Here is a 26,510-nt window from a genome sequence, read left to right as displayed (position 1 = left end):
AACCCATGGTGAGGGCACCTTCTCAATAAGTCCTTGTATCTTTCCCATGCATTATAAAGAGTTTCTAGATCCATCTGCACAAAAGAAGAGATATCATTCATTAATTTAGCCGTTTTAGTCGGCAGAAAATATTTAAGTAAAAATTTTTCGGTCATTTCTTCCCAAGTAGTGATTGACCCTCGTGGTAACGAGTTCAACCATTATTTAGCCTTATTCCTCAATGAAAAGAGAAACAACCGAAGGCGAATGACATCATCAGAAACGCTACTGATCTTAAAGGTGTCGCAGAATTCCAAAAAATTTACTAAATGAGTGTTTGGATCCTCATCCTGCAAACCATCAAATTGAACAAACTATTGTATCATTTGAATCATGTTAGGTTTCAGTTCAAAATTATTTGTAGCAACAGTAGGTCTAACTATACTCGATTCAGTTCCTGTTAAATTGGGTTTAGCATAGTCGTACATAGTACGAGGAGTAGGATTCTGATTAATTAGATTTGTGGCAACCATAGGAGGTAGCGGATTATTTTGATTTTCAGCCATCTCCTCGATTGTAGTCTGATTAATTAGATTTGTGGCAACCATAGGAGGTAGCGGATTATTTTGATTTTCAGCCATCTCCTCGATTGTAGTGTGAATATCGCCCTCTCGCTTTTCCTCTATGTATTGGAGGCTTCGCCTTATTTCTCTTCGGTTTCTATGAGCTATGCTTTCAATCTCATTGTTAAAAGGTAGAGGTCCTGACAGGTTTCTTCTAGTCATAAACTATAAAAACCTGTCAGAAGTAAATAAAAGAAAAAATTAGTAATAAAAATAAAATTAGATTGCAATAAAAATAAAAGAATGGCTAAAGTAAAAAAAAAATTAAGTGTTCCTAATATCTTAGTCCCCGGCAATGGCGCCAAAAACTTGATGATTGCTAAACTAACTAAAAATTCGACTAAGGCAAGTGCACCTATAGAACAGTAGTATAGTTATGGTGAGATCGAAACTATCGTATCCACAAGGACTAAAAGTACTAGTAATTACTATCTCTTTATTATCTAGCCTAATAATTAAAGGAATGTTTTAACTAAGACTAATTATCTAATTAACTAAGATTATGACAGAGATAAAAGTTGAAAAATATTGTTTAGAAAACCGATGGAGAAGACAATACCCAAGGAAGAATTCACCTAGACTTCACTTATTATTTCTGAATTAGACGATTTATTCACTTGACTTAATCCGTAGAAATCCCTGATTTATGTTAATATCTCTCTCGAGACTAAAAACAACTGACTCTAGGTTGATTATTCGAAATCTCTTTCTAATTAAAACCCCTATTATCGCATTAACTCGATCTATGGATTCCCTTATTAGATTTGACTCTAACCCGGTAGATTTATGTCGTCCTATCTCTAGGATTGCATGCAACTCCGCTTAATCATGGAAGATCTACTCTTAAATAGGGACTTTTGCTCCACTGAATAAGCATATCAAAACCTGAATTAATATCCTGGAATATTAAAGCAATGATTAAAACTCACAATTAAGAATAAAAACAAGTACTTATCATATAAATCAAATAGTAATAAGATTCATCTTAGGTTTCATCTCTCTTAGGTATTTAGAGAGTTTAGTTCATAATAATGGAAAATGTCTCAAAATTGGGAAAACAACAAAACATAAAGAAACCCAAAGAACTTCTTAGGAAATTGAATAGAGATCTTCAGTCTTGAAGTAGATCCTGCTTCTGAGCTGATTTTGATGGCTATCCTTGAGTATTTTCTGTCTTTTACTCTCCGTGTCATTTTTAATCCTCTTCTAGGGTGTTTATATACACTTTGGAATGCTTCAAAACCCTCAAAATTAGCCTTTTTCGAGTAAAATTAGACTTGGGCTTGACAGGGACACGGCCGTGTGCCACGCCCGTGTGAAGATGCTCAAGCCGTGTGTAATTCTGAGTTGGTTTTTAGTTGACACGGCTATGACACACGGGCGTGTGGCCTGCCCGTGTGCCTCACACAGGTGTGTGGTTTACCTGTGTTGAAGTGCCTAGGCCGTGTGAAATACTGAGATAAGCCCATTTTGTCCGTTTTTGGCCAATTTCTTGCTCTTTTCACCTTCCTATGCTCACCTAAGTATAAAACATGAATTTAAAGGATTAGGAGCAACGAATTCACTAAATCTTATGATAAATCATCCAAAAATATGCTAAGAATGGGATAAAAATATGTATATATTATGGTTTATCAATTATAAAACTTATTTAGATTTTAAAGTAATAATGACGAGCATTCCTATAATGAATTAACAATAAATTAATTTTAAATCAGGTGAACTATTAAAATAGTCATTTTTGTTTACCTTAAGTTATATTTTAGTCACTTATATTTGAAATTTTACGTTATCGCGTTGTAACATTTTAGTCACTGAGACATTAATTGTTGTTAACGGTATAATAGTAACCTAACGTGAAACGTAAAATCATTTCTAACAAAAAATTTTGGTTAATTTATACAATCAGTCTCCATATTTTTTCATTTTAAGCAATTTATTTTTTTATTTTATGTTCTTTTAACTTTCTTTTTTTTTCTTTATTTTTCATTCTATTTTGATTTTCCCTTTGTTTTCCTCCTTTCTCCATTTGTTTTAACATAGTTTTTCTATATTTGTCATTTGTTAAAACTAATCTCTATACTTTTATTTTTTGAATAATTTAAATATTTCCGAGTAAGGCAAGCTTGTAGACTAGTTTTAACAAATGGAAAACATAAAAATAAAACTATGTTAAAAGAAATGAAAAGGGGAGGAAAACAGAGGGATAAGCAAAAGAGAATGAAAAAAAAAGAAAAAAAAAGTTAAAAGAACATAAAAAAATTAAATTGCCCAAAATGAAAAAAATATAGAGACCAATTTTAGAATTTAACCTAAGATTTTCGTTTAAAATGATGATTTAATGTGTCATGTCAGATAACAGCACAGTGACTAAAATGTTACAACACGATAACATAAGTGACTAAAACGTAACATTTCAAATATAAATGACTAAAATGTAACATGAAGTAAACAAAAATAACTATTTTAATAGTTTACCCAAAAATGAAACATCAATATTTTTTTGGATATAAGATGTATTCACTAAGTTATAAATCCTAACTTAATAATTTGACTGAAATTTAAAAAAAATTATTGTCTTTGTTTAGAAAATTATTTTCAATTTATTGTAAATTATAAAAAATATATTAATATGGTGGATGCTTTGAGTACACAGATTCGAGTTTCATAATAAATTATTGAAATATGTGTCTTCAATTGTACCATGTGTATATAATATGTGTAAATTTTGTTTAGTTCTTTTCGATTCTTCATCTATTATGCTTTGTACTACTTTGATTTTACATTATAGTTGGTTAAACAAACATTTGTACTTATATTATATTTGTGAAAGTATTGTATTTATTATAAGAGATAAATCTAAAAATTATACATGAACTTTGATTCAATGTGCATTAATATACATGAACTTTAATTTGGTGCAATTATACACGTGAAACTCTAATTGTGGTTTAAATGAACACTTGAAACTTTAATTTTGATTTAAATCATACACATTTTCAAAAATAAATACATCAGTTATTTTTATATTGGATAAATATAATTATTTTATGTATGCAATTTATAAACATAAAATGATGTTATCTCAATAATTATGTTAATAATTTACAAGAATTGAATCAAATCAAAATTTCATGTCTAAAATTGCACAACATCAAATTTCATGTATACAATTGCAAATTAAATCATATGTCATGTATAGTTTTCGTATTTATCCTTATTTATAATAATGAAACTTCCAAAAAATTTATTATATATGGTAACTCTATATGTCTTACTTTTGTTCTTATCCTTATTATACCATAAGTTGTGTAAATTAAATTGTAAATTTATTATTTTTTCCTATTTGAGATTTTTATTATGCTACATAATTGGAAAGTATATCCTCAACTATTTATTGCATCGTTTAATATTAGGTTTAAAACAGTCCACAAATTCAGCTATAAAATGTCCAATATATCTCATAAATTGTGCATCATTGACTCATTTTCATAATATAACCGACTCTAAATTTAATCTCTCAACATCTTTCAAAAAATGGCTTCTTTTGGTGTTACTTCTTTCTTAATTGTTTTGATCGTAGCATTTGGTTAGTGTATATAATATTTCTTTATTTCAACAATTAAACATTACATACTTATACATATGATTTTTTTTGTACAAAAGATATTGTGATCTTAAGATAAAAGGAGAGGTTGCAATTGTTGAGATTCAAATCTCATTTGTCTTAGATTTATATTATATATATATATGCATCAATATTTAATTAAAAAATTAAATAAAACAAATAAATGATGAAAATTTCTTGTTTAATTTGCAGGTGTATCAAACTTGGAAGCATGTACTCATTGACTCTGAGTGTCAATTGAACTGTGATCTTCTCGGCCTTTGTGACTTAAAAACCAATAAATGTAATTGCTTGTCGGTGTCTGAGTCATTACCCTTTGATGGTGTACCAATGGCGAATGCTAAATGCAGCACGGATGACGATTGCAAGGATGCTTGTCCACCAAATTGCACACCTAAATGCTTTCATTGCTTTTGCTTATGCTATTGTAATGCTTGAAAAATATATTGTTTTCGTTCAAAAGACTTTGTATTTAAGCCTTTCAATAATTTGTATTAAAAAATTGGTACATAAAATGAATGAATAGATAAAGGTGTTGAGAGAATTCAGTTGTCTTTATATACTAAAACAACTTTATTGATATTGAAAAAATATAGGTAAACTAATAGTTAAAATCATGCTTCCAATTCAAATATAAATAATGTATTTGTGTTATGTTTATGATCTTTTTTATGTCAAGTTATATTTATATTGTGTAATCATGTCATATCTAACATGATGAAATTTACTTCTTGGAGCACCTTGTTGGATTGGATTGTGCGTCGCGTGCTTAGTACGGTTTGAACCCCTCCTCTTTATATGGCACATAAGGGTTTGAGCCAAACAAACCCCTCAACAAGTTGTTATTGTCTTTGGATCAACCTAATGTTTTGTCTCCCAACTCTATGGAAAACTTGAATGTCAGAGGCTACTTGAAGATTCAATAGATTCATAAAGTGGAAGTGCCTCGATAAATCAGACTATATGTGGTGCATGATCACCTACTAAAGGAAATAGTGGTCATTTACCTATGGTAGAGTATTAAACCTTGAACCTATATCATATAGGTCATTAGAGGGGAGCCATAGTACCACTTGATTAAGTGGCAGTGTATATGCATTTAGATGCAAATATAAGGGGCAAGGGTTTAAACCTTACCAAGCGCGTAACGTTCACATTCCTTTAATAGGATGCACAGTCCGATGCAACGTGGCATTCTTGCTTTATAAACGCCATCTTCGACTTAAGGATGGATGATGAAGTCAACCTCCTATTTACTTTTTCCTAAATTTCAATTTTTTTTGAATAATCTTATTATTAGTTTTGATTATATCTGCTCTTTGTAATATAATGCCTAGAACTACCCATAGCCCTTTCCTAATTTATAAATAGGAGGATAATATACTTCAACGTACTTGAGCACACGTACTTCTACATTGTCAACAATGTTCATACCAATCAAGTTAATACTCAATCAGCAAATTTTAAATAATTTTTACATGTCTTTAAAATATTTTATGTAAATTTTCTTATTTGATATATATATATATATTTAAGAAGAAGTAAGAAGAAACGGTGAGAAGCTGAAAGCATTTAAATTCCATTTAGACTGACGGCCAAATCATGCTCTCTCTTTGTTTGCGTTTTACCAAAATGGTTAAATTTCAATTTTGGTCCCTCTAATATCTCTAAGGTCCTTTTCTACTTACAAGCGGCACACCCAGACCGTGCTCTCTTTCTCTTTCTTCTTTTTGCATTTTATCAAAATGGTTAAATTTCAGTTTTGATCCCTCTAAAATTTCTAAATTTAATATTTAATGTCTATAATTTAATTTTAAACGTAAATTGGTCCTTATATTTTTATTTTGTTATTAAGTAGTCCAAATAGTTGATATTATTAACTTTTTTATTAAAACATTACATGATTATATACAACTTGAATACGCTAAGAGTCTTAGAGACTGACATTGTTTTCTATTTCTTTTAAGTTTGCGTCAGTCTTACATTTTTTCTTTTTGCAGTTTTAGAAAAATAATTAAATTTCAATTGTGGTCCTAAATTTGAGATTTAACTTTTATACTTTAATTTCTAATACAATTTGGTCATTGTAGCGTTATTAATTAGTATAAATAGTTCATATAATTAAATTTTCGATTAAAATATTACATGTTTATATATAATTTGAAGACAGTCTTAGAGACAGATACATAGTTTTCTATGTCTTTTAGGTTTGCATTGCTGCTTTGTTTTTTTCTTTTTTGTACATTATTAGACAATGATCAAACTTCAATTTTAGACTTTTACTTTTATAATATCATTGGTTAGTTTAAATATTTATTATTGTTATTTATTTCAATAAAAATGTTGACATCAATTTTCTTAGGAACAATATTCTAACAAAAACATTATTTTATCATGATACATTAGAATGAATGTTTTAAGAAAGAAATCCATATAAACATTTTTAATATTATTTTATTATTACATGATTGACAATTTTTTTTAAATTTTAAAATGTCACATCAATAAAATTTATAAAAAATTTTAACTATAGTAATAATTGGACTTTAATTTTTAAATTAAAAAAATAAAAATAATAAATTTCTAAAAATAATATTAGAATATGATTTAACATTCAAATTTATTCTTCTGATAAAAATAAATAATCAACATAATATGAAGCAAGAGAATGATGCTAATATAAAAGGTTTCCAAACCTTGACACGTGTTTGCCCTTCATTTTTATTTTTATTTTTTGCTTTTCATAGGAAAATGGTCAAATACCATTTTTCGGTCCCTTTACCTACCATGCCTAAAATTAATATTTGATCTTTATAAAGGAAGGTCCTTTACCTTGCACGTGTCTAGGCCTTCAGTCTTCTACGCCGTACATACAAAAATGGTCAAATATCACTTTTGATACCTCTACTATACTTAAAATTAAGATTTAATTTTTATACTTAAATTCTACAATAATTTGTCCCTATTTTTATAATGTTTAGTCTAAATTGTTAATATTGTTGACTACTCTGACTAAATTTTTGACATAGATTTTTTTAAAAATATTCTACTAACAAAAATATATATATTTTGACATGATGAGTTTGGATAAGTTTTTTAAGTTTTTATAAATTATATAATTATGGTCAAATTTCAATTTTTGGTTCCTATATTGCACTCAAATTTAAGATTTAATTTTTATATTTTAAGTTTTTGACATAATTTGGTACCTTAACTTTTTCAATATCATTGATTACCCCAAAAATTATATTTCAATTAAAATGACGATGTAATTTTTAAGAGTTGTTAACATTGTCAAAATTATCTGTTAAATTCACATTCATTGCAATGTTTTTTTTTGTTACATGGTTATTGTGTGGATTTTTTTTTTGAACTTTCAAAATGTCACTCCAACGAATTGAGCAAAAGAATTTAATGGTGTGAACAATTAGATCTGAATTTTTAAATTTAAAAAATAGAGAGACTAAATTTAAAAATAAGTAGGGTTTATATAAAAAATGAAATAGCCATTGGGGGGTAAAAATATAATTAGCCATTTGAAATTTTAACTGTTGAAAAAATTGACTATTTTATATTTTTTGACAGTCGGATAAAATGGTCGTTGTATGAAAATGCCTTCTAGAGGCATTTTCTGTTTCTTTTTCAAAATTAGTCTATTTCCCTAAATTTGAGAAAAACAGTCTAATTCCCTCATTAACTTTCAAAAATGGCATTTTTGCCTAATTAACCCATTTTTCTTTGTTTTTAGCTTAACATAGAAGATTCAAGATCATATAATCAAAAGAAATTTAGGTTTTGTAGACAATTATTAAAGATAGTTATTTGATTTCATTTTAATTTGGAAACATAAAATAAAATTTTAAACTTTAGAAGGAGATTAAATTAATTAAATGAATTAATTTCAGTATTATAATATAACAAATCAGTTGACACTCTCAAGAGATAAAAAAATCTCAACAATTTATTTAATTGATTTTGATGTTTTGAAATTTAAAGTTTCAATCTTAAAAAAAAATTAAAACTTTCGGCAATGGGGTAAACAAATACACTGTGATAAGTTTTTTAATAAATTATTTTAGTTTCTACCGCTTTTTCACTTTAATCCTTTTTTTACCCGGATCAAGACTTAAAATAAATTGGTGCCAAAAATGAAAATGACCAATTGGAGTTGTAACACCCCATATCCGTTACCCATGCCGGGGCGGAGTATAAGGCATTACCTAACTTGATCTCATGCATGCAACCCATCTTAAGTCACCAAGACTCGGCCCAAATTAAAACTTTTTCAATTTCTACTTAAAACCCTTTAATATGGACCTATGAGGCCTAAATAGACCATTGGAAACCATTCGGAATCCTTCCGAGTTCTTATCTAATCTATGCAAACTTTGCATTTAAAACAGGGTACACGCTCGTGTTGAAGGGTAACACGCCCGTGTGACCATCTTAACACGGTCGTGCTGATAGCCCGTGTGTCTCACACGGCCTAAACACCTAGGGACATGCCTGTGTCCCTTACTCGTGTGGCCAATTTATTTACACAATTTCACATAATTCAAGTGCAGACTTCACATGGCTTGGACACATGCCCGTATCCCTGGCCCGTGTTGCTCACACGGCCTTGACACGCCTGTGTCTTAGCCTGTGTGAGAAAAGTTGAGTATCTTGTTTCTGACGTCAGCACACCCAACATGTCACACGGCCATAACACACGGGCTGAGAGACACGGCCGTGTCCCTGTCCGTGTATTTATTACCATGCATACTGACTTGAAATTTTTACGTGCAGGGGACACAAGGCTTAGGCACACGCCCGTGTGCCTACCCGTGTGAACAAAATAAGGCTATTTACCAAGCCTATTTGCCACCCTTACCTACATCAATTAACACAAACTCAACCAACACCGATTCTAGTCTATACCATACAGCCAAATCAGCTACAATAGACATTCTTTCATAAGGCAATTTACCCAGCCGAGGAAATATCATCTTTGCATATAATCAAAATGAGTAATAGCCAATATCAAGGCTAAATTCAAAGTGTGGGATTTATCCCAAGCCTACACATTTGACCAATGCTTAAAGACACAAAATAATCAAGGCTAAGCCCTATACATGCCATATTCAAAAATATGGGTACTAAAATGCAACTTTTGCCTTTTATGCGATTTAGTCCTTTTTTCACAATTGGGCTCACAAACATCAAAATTAACTCACCAAATTTTTTTATACACTAATATAATCATGTTATAACCTCATAATAATAATAAAAATAATTTCAAACTTTGGATTTGTGGTCCCGAGACCACTGTTCTGACTAGGCCCTAAATCGGGCTGTTACAGGAGTATACAATCATATGCAGTTAATAATTTAATGTTTAGGTGACTAAAATGAAAACACTTTAAAAGTTGAGTGATGAAATTGAAAAAATATTTTTACATAGATGAAAATAAAAACGGAGTAATTTACCCTTTAAAGTTTAAGCATTTTGATTTTATAATTTTTAAATTATTTTACATATTAAACTTTTTGTACCACATGCCACATTTCCAACTATTCATGTCATCATTAACTAATGAAATTGGACAATAAACTAACGTCGCTAACTATTTGCAACTTCATATGTTAAGTTATTATAAAACTTATTTGAAAGGGTTATATGAAACTGTGATCTCACGTCATCCCTTTCCCTTTCCAATAGGAGAATGACAAATCAGATTTTTCCTCTTAATTTTTAGCCTTTTTAGTTGGATTTGAATTTTTTCAGGAGTAAAAGGCTGAAAATCAGGAGACAAAATCTGATTTGTCATTCTCCCATTAGAAAAGATAGAGATAATGTAGAATCATAGTTTCATACAATCTCATCTCTAAAACTTATTTAAATGTTAAAGTGATAATGAGGAGCATTCCTATAATGAATTAACAATAAATTAATTTTAATTGGGTAAACTATTAAAATAGTCTTTTTTATTTGCCTCAGGTTATATTTTAGTCACTTATGTTTGAAATGTTACGTTTTTTTTACTTACGTTATCACGTTGTAACATTTTAGTCACTGAGCCATTAATTTCCGTTAACTGTATAATGGTAAGCTGAAGTGGAACATTAAATCATCATTTCTAACAAAAATTTTAGGTTAATTTATATAATCGGTCCTCATATTTTTTTTATTTCAAGCAATTTAATGTTTTTTTCTTTTATGTTTTTTTAGCTTTCCTTTTTTATCTTTATTTTTCATTCTCTTTTGCTTCTCCTTCTGTTTTTCTCCCTTCCACATTTCTTTTAACATAGTTTTTCTATACTTGCCATTTGTTAAAACTAATCCTTATACTTTTATTTTTTTGAACAATTTAATTTTTTTCGAGTGAGGCAAGCTTGTGGACTAGTTTTAACAAATGGAAAACATAAAAAAAACTACGTTAAAAGAAATGAAGATGGGAGGAAAACAAAGGGATAAGCAAAAGAGAATGAAAAAAAAAAGAAAAAAAAGTTAAAAGAACATAAAAATAAATAAATTGCCCAAAATGAAAAAAATATAGGGACCAATTTTAGAATTTAACCTAAGATTTTCGTTTAAAATGATTATTTAACGTACTATGTTAGCTAACGAATCAGTGACTAAAATGTTACAACACGATAACATAAGTGACTAAAACTTAACATTTCAACCATAAATGACTAAAATGTAACATAAGATAAACAAAAATTACTATTTTAGTAGTTTACCCAAAAATGAAACATCAATGATTTTTTGGATATAAGTTGTATTCACTAAGTTATAAATCCTAACTTAATAAACTGACTGAAATTTTTAAAAAAATTATTGTCTTTGTTTAGAAAAATATTTTCAATTTATTGTAATTTATAAAAAAAATAGTAATATGCTGGATGCTTTGAGTACATAGATTTGAGTTTCATGATAAATTACTTAAATATGTGTCTTCGATTGTACCATACGCGTATAATATGTGTAAATTTTGTTCAGTTCTTTTCTTTTCGATTCTTCATCTATTATACTTTGTACTAGTTTGATTTTATATTATAGTTGGTTAAACATACATTTGTACTTATATTATATTTGTGAAAGTATTGCATTTATTATAAGGGATAAATCTAAAAATTATACATGAACTTTGATTCATTGTACATTAATATACATGAACCTTAATTTGGTGCAATTATACACGTGAACTCTAATTGTGGTTCAAATGTACACTTGAAACTTTAATTTTGATTTAAATCATGCACATTTTAAAAAATAAATACATCAATTATTTTTATATTGGATAAATATAATTATTTTATGTATGCAACATATAAACATAAAATGATATTATATCAAAAATTATATTAAAAATTTACAAAAATTGGATCAAATCAAAATTTCATGTCTAAAATTGCACAACATCAAATTTCATATATACAATTGCAAATTAAATCATAGGTCATGTATAGTTTTGGTATTTATCCATATTTATAATAATGAAACTTCCAAAAAAGTTATTATATATGGTAACTATCTATCTTACTTTTGTTCTTATCCTTATTATACCATAAGTTGTGTAAATTAAATTACAAATTTAGTATTTTCCTATTTGAGATTTTTATTGTGCTACATAGTTGGCAAGTATATCCTCATCTAGATAGTGCATCATTTAATATTAGGTTCAAAAGGGTCCACAAATTCAACTATAAAATGTCCAATATATCTCATAAATTGTGCATCACCGACTCATTTTCATAATATAATCGACTCTAAATTTCATCTCTCAACATCTTCAAACAATGGCTTCTTTTGGTGTTGCTTCTTTTTTCGTTGTTTTGGTCGTGGCATTTGGTTAGTGTATATAATATTTCTTTACTTTGATATTTAATCATTACATACATATACATATGATTTTTTTGTACAAAAGATATTGCGATCTTAAGATAAAAGGAGAGGCTTCAATTGTTGAGATTCAAATCTCATTTGTCTTAGATTTATATTATATATTCATCAATATCTAATTAAAAAAATTAAATAAAACAAATAAATGATGAAAATTTATTGTTTAATTTGTAGGTGTATCAAACTTGGAAGCATGTACTCATGACTCGGAGTGTCAATTGAATTGTGATCATCTCGGTCTTTGTGAAAAAACCAATAAATGTAGTTGCTTGCCGATGTTTGAGCCATTACCCTTTGATGGTGTACCGATGGTGAATGTTAAATGCAGCACGGATGATGATTGCAAGGATGCTTGTCCACCAAATTGCACACCTAAATGTTTTCATTGCTTTTGCTTATGCTATTGTAATGCTTGAAAAATATATTATTTTCGTTCAAAAGACTTCGAATTTAAGCCTTTCAATAATTTATATTAAAAAATTGGTACATAAAATGAATGAATAGATAAAGGTGTTGAGAGAATTCAGTTGTCTTTATATACTAAAAACGACTTTATTGATCTTGAAAAAATAGATGTAAGTTAATAGTTAAAATCATGCTTCCAATTCAAATATAAATAATGTATTTGTGTTATGTTTATGTTCTTTTTTATGTCAAGCTATATTTATATTGTGTAATCATGTCATATCTAACATGATAAAATTTACTTCTAAAGAACTTCTTGATTGTTGCATAACTTCATTAATTCTCTATAAGAACCATTATTGCAAATCATCTATGTTTTGTTAAAGGAGACATGTTTGAGTACTTAAAGATTTATTATTATTTTTTCAACTATTGAAATTGAACTAGCGGGAAAACAAAAATCCAAATAAAATGTTAGATTTAACTAGCGGGGATTTAGTCTTTTGACACTGATTGGAGCTTGAACCGATGGTGGGATTCACAAAGTAGGAGCACTTTTTGGATTGGATCGTGTGTCGTGTGCTTAGTAAGGTTTGAACCCCTCCTCTTTATATGGCACCTAAGGGTTTGAACCAAACAAACCCCTCAACAGGTCGTTATTGTCTTTGGATCAACCCAATATTTTGTTTCCCAACTCTATGGAAAACTTGAATGTCTGAGGCTACATGAAGATTCAATGGATTCATAAAGTGAAAGTGCCTCGTTAAATTGAACTATATGTCGTACATGATCACCTACCAAAGGAAACAGTAGTCGTTTACCTATGGTAGAGTATTAAACCTACACCTATATCATATAGGTCATTAGAGGGGAGCCATAATACCACTTGATTAAGTGGAAGTGTATATGCCTTTAGATGCAAATATAAGGGGCAAGGACTTAAACCTTACCAAGCGCGCAATGTTCACATTCCTTTAATAGGTGATGCACAATCTGATCCAACGTGGCGTTCTTGCTTTATAAGTGTCCTCTTCAACTTAAGGATGGATGATGAAGTTAACCTCTTCTTAACTTTTTCCTAAATTTCAAATCTTTTTTTTTAACAATCTTATTTTAGGTTTTGATTATATTTGCTCTTTGTAACATAATGCCTAAAACTATCCATAGCCCTTTCCCAACTTATAAATAGGAGGATAATGTGCTTCAACACAGTCGAATCCACGTCCTCCTACATTGTCAACAATGTTCAAACCAATTAAGTTAAGACTTAATCAACAAATTTCAAATAATTGTTACATGCCTTTAAAATATTTAATATATGTAAATTTTCTTATTTGATAGATATAATTTTCTTTAAGAAGAAAGAAGAAGAAATGGTGAGAAGTTGAAAGCATTTAAACTCCATTTCGACTAACTTTTTATATAACTATATATATAAAAGGAACGTACTCCTACTTACACGTGGCAGCCATATCATGCTCTCTCTTTGTTTGCGTTTTACCAAAGTTTTGGTCCCTCTAATATCTCTAAGGTCCTCTTCTACTTACAAGTGGCACACCCAAACCGTGCTCCCTTTCTCTCTCTTTTTTTTTTTGCATTTTACCAAAATGGTTGAATTTCAATTTTGATCCCTCTAAAATTTCTAAATTTAATATTTAATTTCTATAATTTAATTTTAAACATAAATCAGTCCTTATATTTTTATTATGTTATTAATCAGTCCAAATAGTTAATATTATTAACTTTTTTATTAAAACATTACATGATTATATACAATTTAAATACCATAAGAGTCTTAGAGTCTGACACATTGTTTTATATTTCTTTTAAGTTTGCATCAGTCCTAATTTTCTTTTTTCTTTTTTTTACAATTTTAGAAAAATAATTAAATTTCAATTTTGGTCCTAAATTTGAGGTTTAACTTCTGCACTTTAATTTCTAATGCAATTTGGTCACTGTATTTTTATAGCGTTATTAATTAGTACAAATAGTTCATATAATTAACTTTTCGATTAAAATATTACATGGTTATATATAATTTGAAGATAGTCTTAGAGACAAATATGTAATTTTCTATTTCTTTTAGGTTTGCATTGTTGCTTTGTTTTTTTTTGTACATTATTAGACAATGATCAAACTTCGGTTTTAGACTTACAATAATGTAAGTGACTAAAACGTAACATTTCAAACATAAATGACTAAAATGTAACATGAGATAAACAAAGGTGACTATTTTTGAAGTTTACCCAAAACATCAATGATTTTTTGGATATAAGATATATTCACTAAGTTATAAGTCCTAACTTAATAATTTGACTTAAATTTTAAAAACAATTATTGTCTATAATATTAATGTGGTAAATGCTTTGAGTACATAGATTTAAGTTTCACGATAAATTATTAAAATATGTGTCTTCAATTATATCATGTGTGTATAATATGTGTAAATTTTGTTCAAATTCTTTTCTTTTCGATTCTTCATGTATTATGCTTTGTACTAGTTTGATTTTACATTATAGTTAGCTAAACATAAATTTGTACTTATATTATATTTGTGAAAGTATTGCATTTATTATAAGGGATAAATCTAAAAATTATACATGAACTTTGATTCAATGTGCATTAATATACATTAACTTTAATTTGGTGTAATTATACATGTGAAACTCTTATTGTGGTTCAAACGTACACTTGAAACTTTAATTTTGATTTAAATCATACACATTTTAAAAAATAAATAATCAATTATTTTTATATTGGATAAATACAATTATTTTATGTATGCAATATATAAACATAAAATGATGTTATCTCAATAACTATGTTAATAATTTACAAGAATTGGATCAAATAAAAAATTCATGTATAAAAGTACACAAAATCAAATTTCGTGTATACAATTACACATTAAATCATAATTCATGTATAGCTTTGGTATTTATCTTTATTTATAATAGTGAAACTTCCAAAAAAATTATTATATATGGCAACTCTATCTGTCTTACTTTTGTTCTTTTCCTCATTATACTATAAATTATGTGTAAATTAAATTGTAAATTTATTATTTTCCTATTTGAGAGCTACATAATTGGCAAGTATATCATCAACTAGATATTGCATCATTTAATATTAGGTTCAAAAGGGTCCAAAAATTCAGCTATAAAATGTCCAATATATCTTATAAATTGTGCATCACCGACTCATTTTCATAATATAATCGACTCTAAATTTCATCTCTCAACATCTTTCAAACAATGGCTTCTTTTGGTGTTGCTTCTTTTCTCATTGTTTTGATCGTGGCATTTGGTTAGTGTATATAATATTTATTTACTTCGATATTTAATCATTATATACATATACATATGATTTTTTTGTACAAAAGATATTGTGATCTTAAGATAAAATGAGAGACCGCAATTGTTGAGATTCAAATCTCACTTATCTTAGATTCATATTATATATATGCATCAATATCTAATTAAAAAATAAAACAAATAAATGATGAAAATTTATTGTTTAATTTGCAGGTGTATCAAACTCGAAAGCATGTACTCATGACTCGGAGTGCCAATTGAACTGTGATCATCTCGGTCTTTGTGACTTAAAAACCAATAAATGTAGTTGCTTGCCGGTGCCTGAGCCATTACCCTTTGATGGTGTACTGATGGCAAATGCTAAATGCAGCACGGATGACGATTGCAAGGATGCTTGTCCACCAAATTGCACACCTAAATGTTTTCATTGCTTTTGCTTATGCTATTGTAATGCTTGAAAAAAATATTGTTTTTCGTTTAAAGAACTTCGAATTTAAGCCTTTCAATAATTTGTACTAAAAAATTGGTACATAAAATGAATGAATAGATAAAGGTGTTGAGAGAATTAAATTGTCTTTATTATACTAAAAATGACTTTATCGATCTTGAAAAAATAGATGTAAGCTAATAGTTAAAATCATGCTTCCAATTCAAATATAAATAATGTATTTGTGTTATGTTTATGTTCTTTTTTATGTTAGGTTATATTTATATTGTGTAATCATGACATATCTAGCATGATAAAATTTACTTTAAAAAAACTTCTGACACTTATGGGAGTCTAAATCGAAGGCGGGATTCACAAAGTAGGAGCACCTTGTTGGATTGGGTCATGCGTTGCATGCTTAGTAAGGTTTGAACCCCTCTCCTTTATATGACACCTAAGGATTTGAACCAAACAAACCCCTCAAGAGGTCGCTATTGCCTTTGGATCAACCCAATGTTTTGTCCCCCAACTCTACGGCAAACTTGAACACTTGAGACTACTTGAAGAGACAATGGATTCATAAAGCGAAAGTGCCTCATTGAACTAGACTATATTTTGTGCGTGGTTAACTACTAAAGTAAATAGTGGTCATTTGCTTTTGGTAGATGAAACCCTGAACCTATATCATATAGGTCATTAGAGGGGAAGCATTGTACCACCTGATTAAGTGGCAATCTATATGCCCTAATGCAAATATAAGGGCAAGGGTTTAAACCTTACCAAGCACACAATGCTCACATTCCTTTAATAGGTGATTCATAGTCTGATCCAACGTGGCGTTCTTGCTTTATAAGCGTCATATTCGACTTAATGATGGATGGTGAAGTCAACCTCCTCTTTACTTTTTCTTATATTTCAAATCTTTTTTTTTTGAACAATTTTATTATAGGTTTTGATTATATCTGCTCTATGTTAGACAATACCTAAAACTATCTATAGCCCCTCCCCAACTCATAAATAGGAGGATAATGCACTTCAACACACTCGAACCCGTGTCCTCCTATATTATCAACAATGCACATGCCAATCAAGCTAAGACTCACTCAACAAATTTCAAATCATTTTTACATGCATTTTATGTAAATTTTCTCATTTGATATATATAATTTTTGTTAAGAAGAAAGAAGAAGAGACGTGAGAAGCTGAAAGCCTTTAAATTCCATTTCGACTAACATTTTATATAACTATATATACAAAAGGAAGGTAATCTTGCTTACACGTGGCAACCAAATCATGCTCTCTTTGTTTTGGGTTTTACCAAAATAGTTAAATTTTAGTTTTGATCCCTCTAATTTGTCTAAGGTCCTCTTCTACTTACAAATGGCCCACCCAAACCGTGCTCCCTTTTTCTTTCTCTTTTTGCATTTTACCAAAATGATTAAATTTCTATTTTGGTCCCTCTAAAATGTCTAAATTTAAGATTTAATTTCTATAATTTAATTTTTAACATAAATTGATCCTTATATTTTTATTATGTTATTAATTAGTCCAAATAGTTAATATCATTAACTTTTTTTCTTAAAATATTACGTAATTATATACAATTTGAATACCACAGGCACATTATTTTCTATTTCTTTTATGTTTGCATTAGTTTACCTTTTTTCTTTTCTTTTTTTTTATACTGTTTTAGAAAAATAATTAAATTTCAATTTTGGTCTCTCTATCATACCTAAATTTGAGATTTAATTTCTACACTTTAATTTCTAATGCAATTTGGTCACTTTATTTTTATAGCGTTATTAATCAGTACAAATAGTTCATATCATTAATTTTTTGATTAAATATTACGTGGTTATATATAATCTACAGACAGTCTTAGAGACAGATACATAGTTTTTTTTATTTCTTTTAGGTTTGCGTTGTTGATTTTTTTTGTTTTTTTTGTACATTATTAGACAATAATTAAACTTCAGCTTTAAACTTTTACTTTTATAATATTTTTAATTAGTTTAAATATTTATTATTTATTTCAATAAAAATGTTGACATCAATTTTTTTTAGGAACAATATTCCAATAAAAAATTTATTTTATCATGATGCATTCGAATGAATGTTTTTAAGAAAAAAATTCATATAAACATTTTCAATACTACTTTATTGTTACAGATTGACAAATATATTTTTTTAATTTTAAAATATCTCATCAATAAAATTTATAGAAAATTTTTAACCATAGTAATAAATGAACCTAAATTTTTAATTTAAAAAAATGAAAAAATTAAATTTCTAAAAATAATATTAGAATATAATTTAACATTCAAATTTGCACTCAATAATTTGATAAAAATAAATAATCAACGCGATAAGAAGAAAGAGAATGATGCTAATATATAAGATTTACAAGCCTTGACACGTGTTTGGCCTTAATTTTTTTTTCTTTTCATAGGAAAATGGTCAAATACCATTTTTGGTCCCTCTACTATGCCTAAAATTAATATTTGATCTTTATCAAGGTCCTCTACCTTGACACGTGTCTAGCCGTTCCTTTTTTCACGCCATTCATACAAAAATGGTCAAATATCACTTTTGGTCCCTCTACTATAGTTAAAATTAAGATTTAATCTTTATACTTAAATTCTACAATAATTTGTTCCTATTTTTATAATGTTTAGTCCAAATTGTTAATATTGTTGACTACTCTGATTAAATTTTTGACATAAATTTTTAAAAGAAAATATATTACTAATAAAAAAATTATTTTGGCATGATGAGTTTGAATAAGTTTTTTAAGTTTTTATAAATTATGTAATAATGGTCAAATTTTAATTTTTGGTTCCTATACTACACTCAAATTTAAGATTTAATCTTTATATTTGAAGTTTTTGACATAATTTGGTACCTCAACTTTTTCAATGTCATTGGTTAGCCCAAAAACTATATTTTAATTAAAATGATGATGTAATTTTTAAGAGTTGTTAACATCATCAAAATTATTTGTGAAATTTTCAATTACATGGTTACTGTATGAGTTTCTTTTTTTAATTTTAAAATGTCACTCCAGCGAATTTATCAAAAGAATTTAATCGTGTGAACAATTAGATCTGAATTTTTAAATTTGAAAAATAGAGAGATTAAATTTGAAAAATAAGTAGGGTTTATATAAAAAATGAAATTGCCATTGGGGGGTAAAAATATAATTAGCCATTTGAAATTTTAACTGTTGAAAAAATTCGCCATTTTATATGTTTTACAGTTGGATAAAATGATCTTGGACGAAAATGTCTCCCGAAGGTGTTTTCTGTATCTTTTTCAAAATTGGCCTATTTCCCTAAATTTGAGAAAAACGGCCTAATTCCCTCATTAACTTTCAAAAATGACATTTTTGCCTAATTAACCCATTTTTCTTTGTTTTTATAATAAAAAGAAATTTGGATTTTGTAGACAATTATTAAAAATAGTTATATGATTTTATTTTAATTTGGAAACATAAAATGAAATTTTAAACTTTAGAAGGAGATTAAATTTAATTAAATAAATTAATTTCAATATTATTGTAACAAATCAATTGACATTATTATCAAGAGATAATTTTTTTTAACAATTTATTTAATTGATTTTGATGTTTTGAAATTTAAAGATTTAATTTTGAAAAAAAATTAAATCTTTTGGCAAAGGGGTAAAAGATTACAATACGATAAATTTTTAAATATATTATTTTAGTTTCTACTGCGTTTTCACTTTAATCTTTTTTTTTTAATCCAGATCAAAACTTAAAAAAGTTGGTGACGAAAATGAAAATGATCAATTGGCGTATAGAGTCATATGCCATTAATAATTTAATGTTTGAGTGACTAAAATGAAAACGCCTTAAAAATTGAGTGATGAAATTGAAAAGATTTTTTTAAATGACCAAAATGAAAACAGCATAATTTAACCTTTAAAATTTGAGCATTCTGATTTTTTTTCTTTTTTAAATTATTTTACATATTAAATGAAGAAGGGAGGAAAACAAGGGGAGAATCATAAGAGAATGAAAAATAAAAGAAAAAAAAAGTTAAAAGAACATAAAAAAATTAAATTTCCCAAAATGAATAAAATATAAGGACAAATTGTAGAATTTAACCTAAGATTTTCGTTTAAAATGATTATTTAAAGTGTTATGTCAGCCTACTGTTACACCATTAACGGTAATTAGCGGCTCAGTGACTAAAATATTACAAAAAAAATAAGTGACTAAAACATAACATTTCAAACATAAGTGACTCAAATGTAACTTAAAACAAATAAAAGTGACTATTTTAATAGTTTCTCCTTTTAAATTTCAAAATTATACTAATTATTTTTGATAATATAACAGTTATTTCAGTATGCAAAAATGAAATGAGGCATTAAATTGGTAAATAATGAAGATGATTTTGGTTCAACGGATGCATAGCATTTGCAAATCACCCATTACATAAAACATGTTTCACATGATTTTGCCCCCTGGGGGTTGATGTGGACTGCCCCTTTATTTTGAATAATATCCAACTTTCATTTAATGTTTTTCTTTTCTATTTTGTTCAAGTTTTGCTCCAATTTGAGGCAATAAGGCATTATTACCATAATTTCATTCCATCTACCTAATAAGGGTATTTTAGTTTAATTCATCAGTAATTTTCTTTTTTAAAAAAATGTATTCATCTATGACTTGCATCTTGATAATTGCATTTCACAGACTTTGAAAAAACAACAAACTCAATTAAAATATGGATTCAATTTTTCATATTATATTTACTTAATATATTATTTAATATCCGAGTTCAACATTTTTATTAATGTGGTATTTATGTTATTTTTAATCTATTTTTATATCTATAGATTTAACAAAAGTTATATATTTTAGTAACCTTAATTTTTTAGTATTTAATTTGTGTTTTAAGGTTAATTTGAAAAAAAAATTAATTGTTACTATTATTAGTTTGAGTTTTTCATAATTTTGTTAATAAAATAAACTAAGTATTAATTGTAAATTTGTTTAATTTTGCGTTTGATTTATCAAATACAATTAAATGAATATGATTTAATTCAGGTTTTGATTAATTTGATGAAAGTTTATTGCTAATATTTCATTAAATCAATTTTAAAACTCAAATTAAATTACGGGTGAGCATTCGGTCAAGTCTAGTTGAATCGAGTCAAAAAATTTGGAGTTAAGTCGAGTGTAGTTAACGAATTATATTATTTATACTCAATGTTGTATTTACAATGACCGATTATTTAATTAGTAAACGAAGTACAAGATTATTTAACTATATAAATAATATAATGGTTTTGCTTTTTAATTTAATGGGTAAACATTTATTAAAACGACGTAGTTTTGCCTTTTAACCTAATGGTTTTGAAGGTTAATTTTAGAAAATATAAACATTTATCAAAACAACGTAACTTTGTCTTTTCTTATTTAGATTTTGGATAACTCGAATTGTATAATTCATATTCGAGTTAAACCAAAAATTTTATTTTTTTTATTTGAGTTGATCTGAATAACTCACACTATTTAATTCAAAATTTATATTTTTTTATCGAGCTTTTCAAATCTACTCGATTTTTTCTCAATATATATTTCATTTGCTCTTTCATTCTCAGGCTTTGACTTCTTCTTTCTTTTTAACAATAATAACAAGTGGCATCTGAGTCTTGTTATATTGAATTATTGAGAACAAATTGATTCTCTATTATTTTTGAGTTTATTCGTTTTTCAAATTTTATGGATTTGATATTTGGATTCGGTGTTTTTTTTATCATACATGCCAAATCTTTTGGATTTATGTTAATTTTTTAGGGTTTCGATTTGTTTTAAAATTTTAAGGATTTAAAATATTAATTTGGTGTATCGATTAATAAATATTTGAAAATATTGATAGAAACCTTTAAGTTTATGCTATAAATATAGGTTGAATTAATATTTAAATATACAATTCAGTGAAAGATTAAAGACTATAATATATTTGGTTCTTGATTTATACATGTATTTAGCTATTTTTTTTCTTTCATGGATGTCGCAAAGGTTATTATTTGTTAAAATTAAACACACAAAAAGATAATAATATTACCTCCCAGTACTAAAATGTATAACTTTTGCCATATTAGATAAAAAAAAAACTAACATAAATATCATATGTTAAAAAAATGTAAAATTTAACTACCAAATTATGTATTAAGCCTATTATATTATATTATATATACCCTTTTGCAAGCACATTACAAACTATTTCATTGTATATAAAAAGAAGCAAACGATGCTTCACCTGCAGATAAACTAGATTATACATACTGCATTGTGGGGGCCTCAATGTTGGGCTTACCAATGTAAGAAACAATCAAAGCTTCAATTTCAACGTATGTCAATGAATGAGCGGAGCGGATATAGTAGGGAACTCGATAAGTGCTACCGAAGAGGCGAAAGGTGGATCCCTTCAACTCCCACTGAAAGTTTCTGCTCTTTGCTGGTTTCCATCAGGAACTCTCCGAGGTGAATTAACAGCTCGTGGAGGTTGGACCGGCGGTGGTGACGGAACTTGGGAATTATGGTGCTGCTGGTCGGACCAAGCCTGCCATCTTCTTCTCCAACGCAAGATCTCGACAATGATAGAACTCCCACTCATTGCAACGCCGAAACCAGAAAATGTTGCAAGGAGAATTGATAGTACTGCTTGTACTTTCACCTGCATGTCCAAGAACGATTAAAAAGTTAATTGAACCATGTTTTACACAAAATTTAATGTTTAAAAGTACCAAAACTGTGTATTTTAATGACCATTGCATTGATATTTCTCGGAGAGGTGAGTGTTGGATACAAGTATATCAAAAAATCGAGTTCAGCGGGTGGTAAACAAGATAGAGAAATCACTTACCAATGAATAAAACATATGAGCAAAGAAAACCACCAAGGCGAATTGAATCGATGCGTAAACCCAGATGAATCTTCGCTTCACTGAATACCAAACATTAAAAAGGATTTTTTCTAACCAACATTTGAATTTCCTCTTAAATTAATCAAAAAGCTTGAGGATGTTTGCCAAGCCTACCCATAGTTGAAGAAGTCATCGATGCAAGCAGGCCTAGCACACAAGAAAATGGAAGCGATATAGCAATGGCTCCGGTACCCATTTTTCCAACCTGCAGGTAAATGGAGATATCTATGTATATATCAAGGATACATTTATATATACAATAGCAGAGAAGGGAAGTTCTGAATGGAAAACAACTTATCCTACCAGAAGCTGCTCGAGAAAACAAAAATATGCAAGCATGCTGATGATTACAAGAACCGGGACCTCCTGCCAAACCCTGCAATCATCAAACGGATAAGTGCTCGGAATGTACACAATAGAGCAGTCAGGTAATTCGTTTTTTACTTAATGTTTAGAAGGTATGAGGAATGCTTGTAGGATAAACTAAAAGCTAAGGCATCATTGCCCTAGGAAGCCTAAGGTATAACATACAAAACCGAACATACTAGTGACAGAAACATATCCGTATCTGATATTCGCACCTGAATCCTATAGGAGAGTTGGTAAGAAACTGTAATTTACCTGTAGCCACGAGCTTCATCCGGAAAACCTCTACTTGTTCCACCACGGCGAGCACGAACACTTTGGATTCGTAAAAGGGTGACGGGTAGGTTCTGAACCTCTTGCTTGCACACATCGCATGTCTTGTTGCCTTTGATGGTAAACCATTTAACGGCACAGTCTTTGTGAGCCAACGCAAGCTCGCCTTTGCAGCTGCATTCCATCTTAAATGTTTCGCCTGCTTCGCATAGTTCAACCATACAAATTCTACAAACAGCCTCTTCTTCCAGTATGTCCTCACCATCAGGGTCTCTGTTTTCTGAAAAAAAAAAAGAGATTTTCATAAGACATTGCTGACAAAAGTTCTAGGCCGAATATCTTTATATGCTTTGAACTTCATGTTGGATCTATTTAGATGAAAGGCACTTTGCAAAATTTTGAACATAAGCATAAACATAGATGAATGCATAGAATGGATACCTGAATCGGGCCTGATAGAAGGGTTTGAACTTATTTCTCCTTCCTTTGCTCGCGGAGTTGAGGGAACCACTCGAAAGAATGAATCCATTCTCCTTAATTTTCCTTCTTTTTCGTTTACGGGAACTGAAAACGAGCGAGATATCTTCAGCATGCTTCCCTTACTCTGCAAAGGAACCAACACTTAAATCCTTGAATGAAAATGACTTCTTTCAAATGTTCTTCATTTAACATTAAGACATCACTTGGTCAGGTCAATAGATTGCAAACATGCAATAATTCTAGCAGCTAACTAACATGCCCCTATTCGTTAATCGAAAACTGACGACGATAATCCAACATGATAAACTCCAAATATTCACTGTCTTGTTGATAGAAAAGACGATCTAAATCCAATAAAAATATAGTCACAATGTCAAGTAAGAACATAACAAAACTTACAGAGCCACCAAGGCTTCCCCCGCTTGCAGATTCCGGGTTCGAGTTTGCAGTTTGAGTTACAGGCAAGGAAGATGTTCTGTTTATCATGGGAGTAAATATCTTGTTAAGTGACAATGTCCTCGACATGGAAGGCTTCTCTTTTAGAGAAGTAATCGAAGATTCGGGAGCCAAGTTTGCAGCCTTTTCAATATCCGAACTTATACTTCTAGCCTTGAAGCTTAGTTTTGGCAAGAGACTCCTCAACGATTTACCTTTCGACGACGAAGGACCTGAGGAGGATCCATTAATCCTTCCATCGGAAGGATTCGGTGTCAAGTGAAAATTCACTTTCCTGGGAGTCAAACTAGGTGTTTGGGGCATCTTAACTGTGACAGAGTCTTGAGAAGAATCATCCAAACTTCTCGAGGGGATCTCGAGAAAGAGGTTGGTTCGCTTCCAATTACGAGCATCCGCCGTTTCCTCGGTTATTCCGGCAGAATCTTCCACCTGAAACAAGAACAATTCATCATTATGCAACCAAACATGCAATAATGAACTACACTTGAGAGCTGCTTTCAGCATATTAATGCAAAGATGGGGCAAACATATAACTTCACAATGAGTAGCTAGGGTCCTACCGACAATGTTCCAATGAAACCGGTGATTTAACCGATGTATTTAACTACCTTAAAATATAAAAAAGATCAGTAACAGTTTAAAATTTAAATCCACCAGAATGAAGATAATTAATTTGTGATTTATTTCCCTCATAAGTACAAAGTGCCATTAAAAACAGCCTAAAACCATAATCTTTACATCGAGTAAACATGCAAATTTCCAATCTATGGATTCTAGCTGTAAATGTTATGAAGTAATATTGAATATTCAGTGAAAAGATACAAATTAAGCATTCCAGTAACAAGGAAACTGGAAAATACCTGTTGAATAGGAACAGAAACTGTTCCTCGTCTTGCAGCAGCACCAGCATCATGTTCCTCTGTCACTGTTTTTTCTTCAGTCTTCATCTTTTTTTTTTTTCATCAACAAAATCGAAGAAATCTCACCAAATTAACAATCTTAAAGAAAGAAAAAGGGTTGTTGGGTTTCTGTTGAAAAGAGTGGGAGATGAACAATATTTGTCATTTAAGGCAAGATATGGTGGAAAACATGGCCTACTGACACTTCTTTCTCTCTCTCTTTGGTACACGACACTGCAGTGGAAAACCAGTTTTTAACTTTCACTTCAATCACTTGGTCTGCTTTCACCTCCATGAATGCTTGTAAACGATAAACCCATGGTTGTTCTTCATGATTTCAATAAAACATAAAGGAAATCTGGTAACCCATTATTCATTTCCTTTTCTTCTTTTAAAAGCAGTGGGTCAATGTTACGTGCTGTTCATGGCTTTTGAGAGGTTTATATATAAGACAAATTATTTTAATAGAAAATATATTTGGATTATATAATAATATTAATTTTAGACTAATCAGTATAAAAAGAAAGAAATTATTGAATTTTTAAACTGATTTGGTATTAAATACATAGCTCATTAAGGAATTTATTGAATGAGAAAGATGTAGCTTTTTCTGGCTCAAACTATTCCATAAATAAGAAAGGTAGCAACACGCAGAGTTGCATTTGAATGCTTAATACTTTAAACCTTATAGAATGAAGAATTAAATCAGAATATTTATCATCTAATAAACCACATGTTATTTGATATAACCAAATATATAAACTTTTAAAATCCTAAGAAAATGTATGGAAATTTTGTAAATTAAATTAATGG

General features: G+C 28.9%; 1 protein-coding gene, 1 long non-coding RNA gene and 1 other non-coding gene across 3 annotated transcripts; 2 read left to right on the top strand and 1 right to left on the bottom strand.

The window, feature by feature from the left end:
• LOC121205602 (small nucleolar RNA R71) lies at positions 1 to 107 on the top strand. The gene has a single exon (XR_005900678.1). It is a non-coding gene; the product is annotated as a small nucleolar RNA R71 (small nucleolar RNA).
• An 11,845-nt stretch (positions 108 to 11,952) lies between these two features.
• LOC121204702 (uncharacterized) lies at positions 11,953 to 12,640 on the top strand. Its single transcript, XR_005899890.1, has 2 exons — positions 11,953 to 12,067; positions 12,293 to 12,640. It is a non-coding gene; the product is annotated as an uncharacterized lncRNA (long non-coding RNA).
• A 9,819-nt stretch (positions 12,641 to 22,459) lies between these two features.
• On the bottom strand, positions 22,460 to 26,145 carry LOC107944690 (uncharacterized). Its single transcript, XM_041075053.1, has 8 exons — positions 25,659 to 26,145; positions 24,742 to 25,227; positions 24,304 to 24,466; positions 23,845 to 24,142; positions 23,527 to 23,599; positions 23,338 to 23,428; positions 23,164 to 23,243; positions 22,460 to 22,974 (listed from the first exon to the last, which is right to left on the bottom strand). The coding sequence occupies exons 1-8, from the start codon at positions 25,743 to 25,745 to the stop codon at positions 22,726 to 22,728; spliced, it is 1,527 nt and encodes a 508-aa protein (XP_040930987.1). The 5' UTR covers positions 25,746 to 26,145; the 3' UTR covers positions 22,460 to 22,725.
• Positions 26,146 to 26,510: the final 365 nt, after the last annotated feature.

The sequence above is a fragment of the Gossypium hirsutum genome, chromosome A08 (genome assembly GCF_007990345.1).
Source record: "Gossypium hirsutum isolate 1008001.06 chromosome A08, Gossypium_hirsutum_v2.1, whole genome shotgun sequence".
Classification (NCBI taxonomy): Eukaryota; Viridiplantae; Streptophyta; class Magnoliopsida; order Malvales; family Malvaceae; genus Gossypium; species Gossypium hirsutum.
This window is presented reverse-complemented; position numbering and strand designations above follow the sequence as displayed.